The sequence below is a fragment of the Chiloscyllium plagiosum genome, chromosome 11, assembly GCF_004010195.1.
Source record: "Chiloscyllium plagiosum isolate BGI_BamShark_2017 chromosome 11, ASM401019v2, whole genome shotgun sequence".
Taxonomy (NCBI): Eukaryota; Metazoa; Chordata; class Chondrichthyes; order Orectolobiformes; family Hemiscylliidae; genus Chiloscyllium; species Chiloscyllium plagiosum.
The window spans coordinates 17,771,513-17,773,252 of record NC_057720.1 but is presented as its reverse complement, the minus strand read 5'-3'; the positions used below and the strand labels follow the sequence as shown (position 1 = coordinate 17,773,252).

The following is a 1,740-nucleotide window of genomic DNA, read 5'->3' as shown; positions in this document are numbered from 1 at the left end:
TAAACGGTGATAAGGGGGGGGGGGGGGGGGTAAACGCATGGGAAGGTGCCTCAAGCCCTAAAGTTGTTGAATTGAGTATCCAAGTGAAAAAAAGGTATTCTTCCAGTTTGCGCTGAGCTGAGCTTTCCAGCATCCGCAGTTTTTTTTTAAATTGTGTTTTTATTTAAAAAAGTTACACACGACCATACTTGAACAGCTTCATACCAAATACTATAAGAGACTGGAATAACCAACCCTATTACCACAGGAGGCAGGGAGACAAGAACAAGCACGGAAGATACGCCACTTCTGGGACACTGATGTTATACAGCGATATCCATATACTTCTGAGATTCATCTCCCTGTCCGCTTCCGTCTAACTATGCAACGATCATAAACCTTGGGCCCGCCGTCAGATGTTAACTCTCACCGTTTGAGGGCCCCGTCAACATCCGAGACCCCAGCCTTACTGTTAGCAGTGGCCGCGCTCGAGCGCTCCCGCCGCCGGCTTCTTGAACTCTCCCCAACAGGGCTTCCCCTCCACTCCGACGCCATAATGATATCATCGAACTTTGACCCTGTTTGTAGCTGTACGGCAATCGCCAAGTGCCAATCGTACAGCTGGCGGAAGCGTGATTATTGCTAGTTCAATATTTAATCCCTTTTTTTTTCATTCGCTGTTCAATTAATGCCTTCAGTTATTTCTGATAATAGGGAAGTGTTAAATTTGCTGTTCACGTTGCTTGAAGAACCAGCATTATTTCTAACAAATACAGAGAATGCTGGAAAAACTCAGTAGATTTTGCAGTATCTACGTTTAAAAAAAGTTAACATTTCGAGTTTTTTGGAATGTTTGGTATTATTCTCAGTCAAAACCTATCTTGATATTGAGTTTTTAATTTCAATATCTTGTGGGAAGATCTTGTGGCACAGTGGTAGTGTTAGTTTTACTGGGCTAGAAGCTTCAGGTTCAAGTTCCACACTAAGACTCATTGGAAAGTGCACTTGAAGTATTAAGAAGCTTGATTATCAGTCTCTAAATCTTTTCAATACACCTGATGGCGACTGATACGGGTGGGATAAGGTCTTGATCAGCTGTACTGCACAAGGCATTGGTGACCACTGTGGTACTTTATCCATAAATGTGGATCAGTTCAATGGAAGCCCACAGCCCAGTCCTTAGAAATGAGAATGCAAGAAAAGATGTACAGACTCTCAACTATTCTTTGGCATTGAGCTTTTCTTGGCAGTAATCTACCTGTTTAATTCACCATTGTGAGCCAGAAAAGCTACCAAAATCCTGTCAATGCTGATGTGTGACAGTGACTTATGGAGGAATAGATCACTCAACCCATGGAAAAAGAGAGATTAATTTCTGCACAAATTCAGGATGAGATGGAAACATCGGAATTAAAATTAGGAAAGTGAAGAACATTTAGGAAATTTAGAGAGTGAATGAAAAGAAGATCTGGTGGAAAATTATAGGCCAATTAGCCTAACCTCGGTTGTTGGTAAAATTCTAGAATCCATCATTAAGGATGAGGTTTCTAAATTCTTGGAAGAGCAAGGTCGGATTAGAATAAGTCAACATGGATTTAGTAAGGGGAGGTCGTGCCTGACAAACCTGTTGGAGTTCTTTGAAGAGGTGACAAGTAGGTTAGACCGGGGAAACCCAGTGGATGTGGTCTACCTAGACTTCCAAAAGGCCTTTGATAAGGTGAGGGCTCATGGTGTTCGAGGTGAGCTACTGGCATGGGTTGA

The 1,740-nt window shown here is 42.4% G+C and overlaps 1 protein-coding gene across 3 annotated transcripts in view; it reads right to left on the bottom strand.

Annotated features, from left to right (window-relative positions):
• The window catches only part of rpap2 (RNA polymerase II associated protein 2), a 129,360-nt gene extending 128,763 nt beyond the window's left edge, over positions 1 to 597 (bottom strand). For 2 of the 3 annotated variants that reach the window (XM_043698791.1, XM_043698793.1), the window contains exon 1: positions 410 to 597. In XM_043698791.1, the coding sequence (XP_043554726.1) occupies positions 410 to 534 (125 nt within the window). In that variant the 5' untranslated portion in view covers positions 535 to 597. The remainder of the gene's footprint in view (positions 1 to 409) is intronic. The other variant, XM_043698792.1, reaches the window with a different exon arrangement.
• Positions 598 to 1,740: the final 1,143 nt, after the last annotated feature.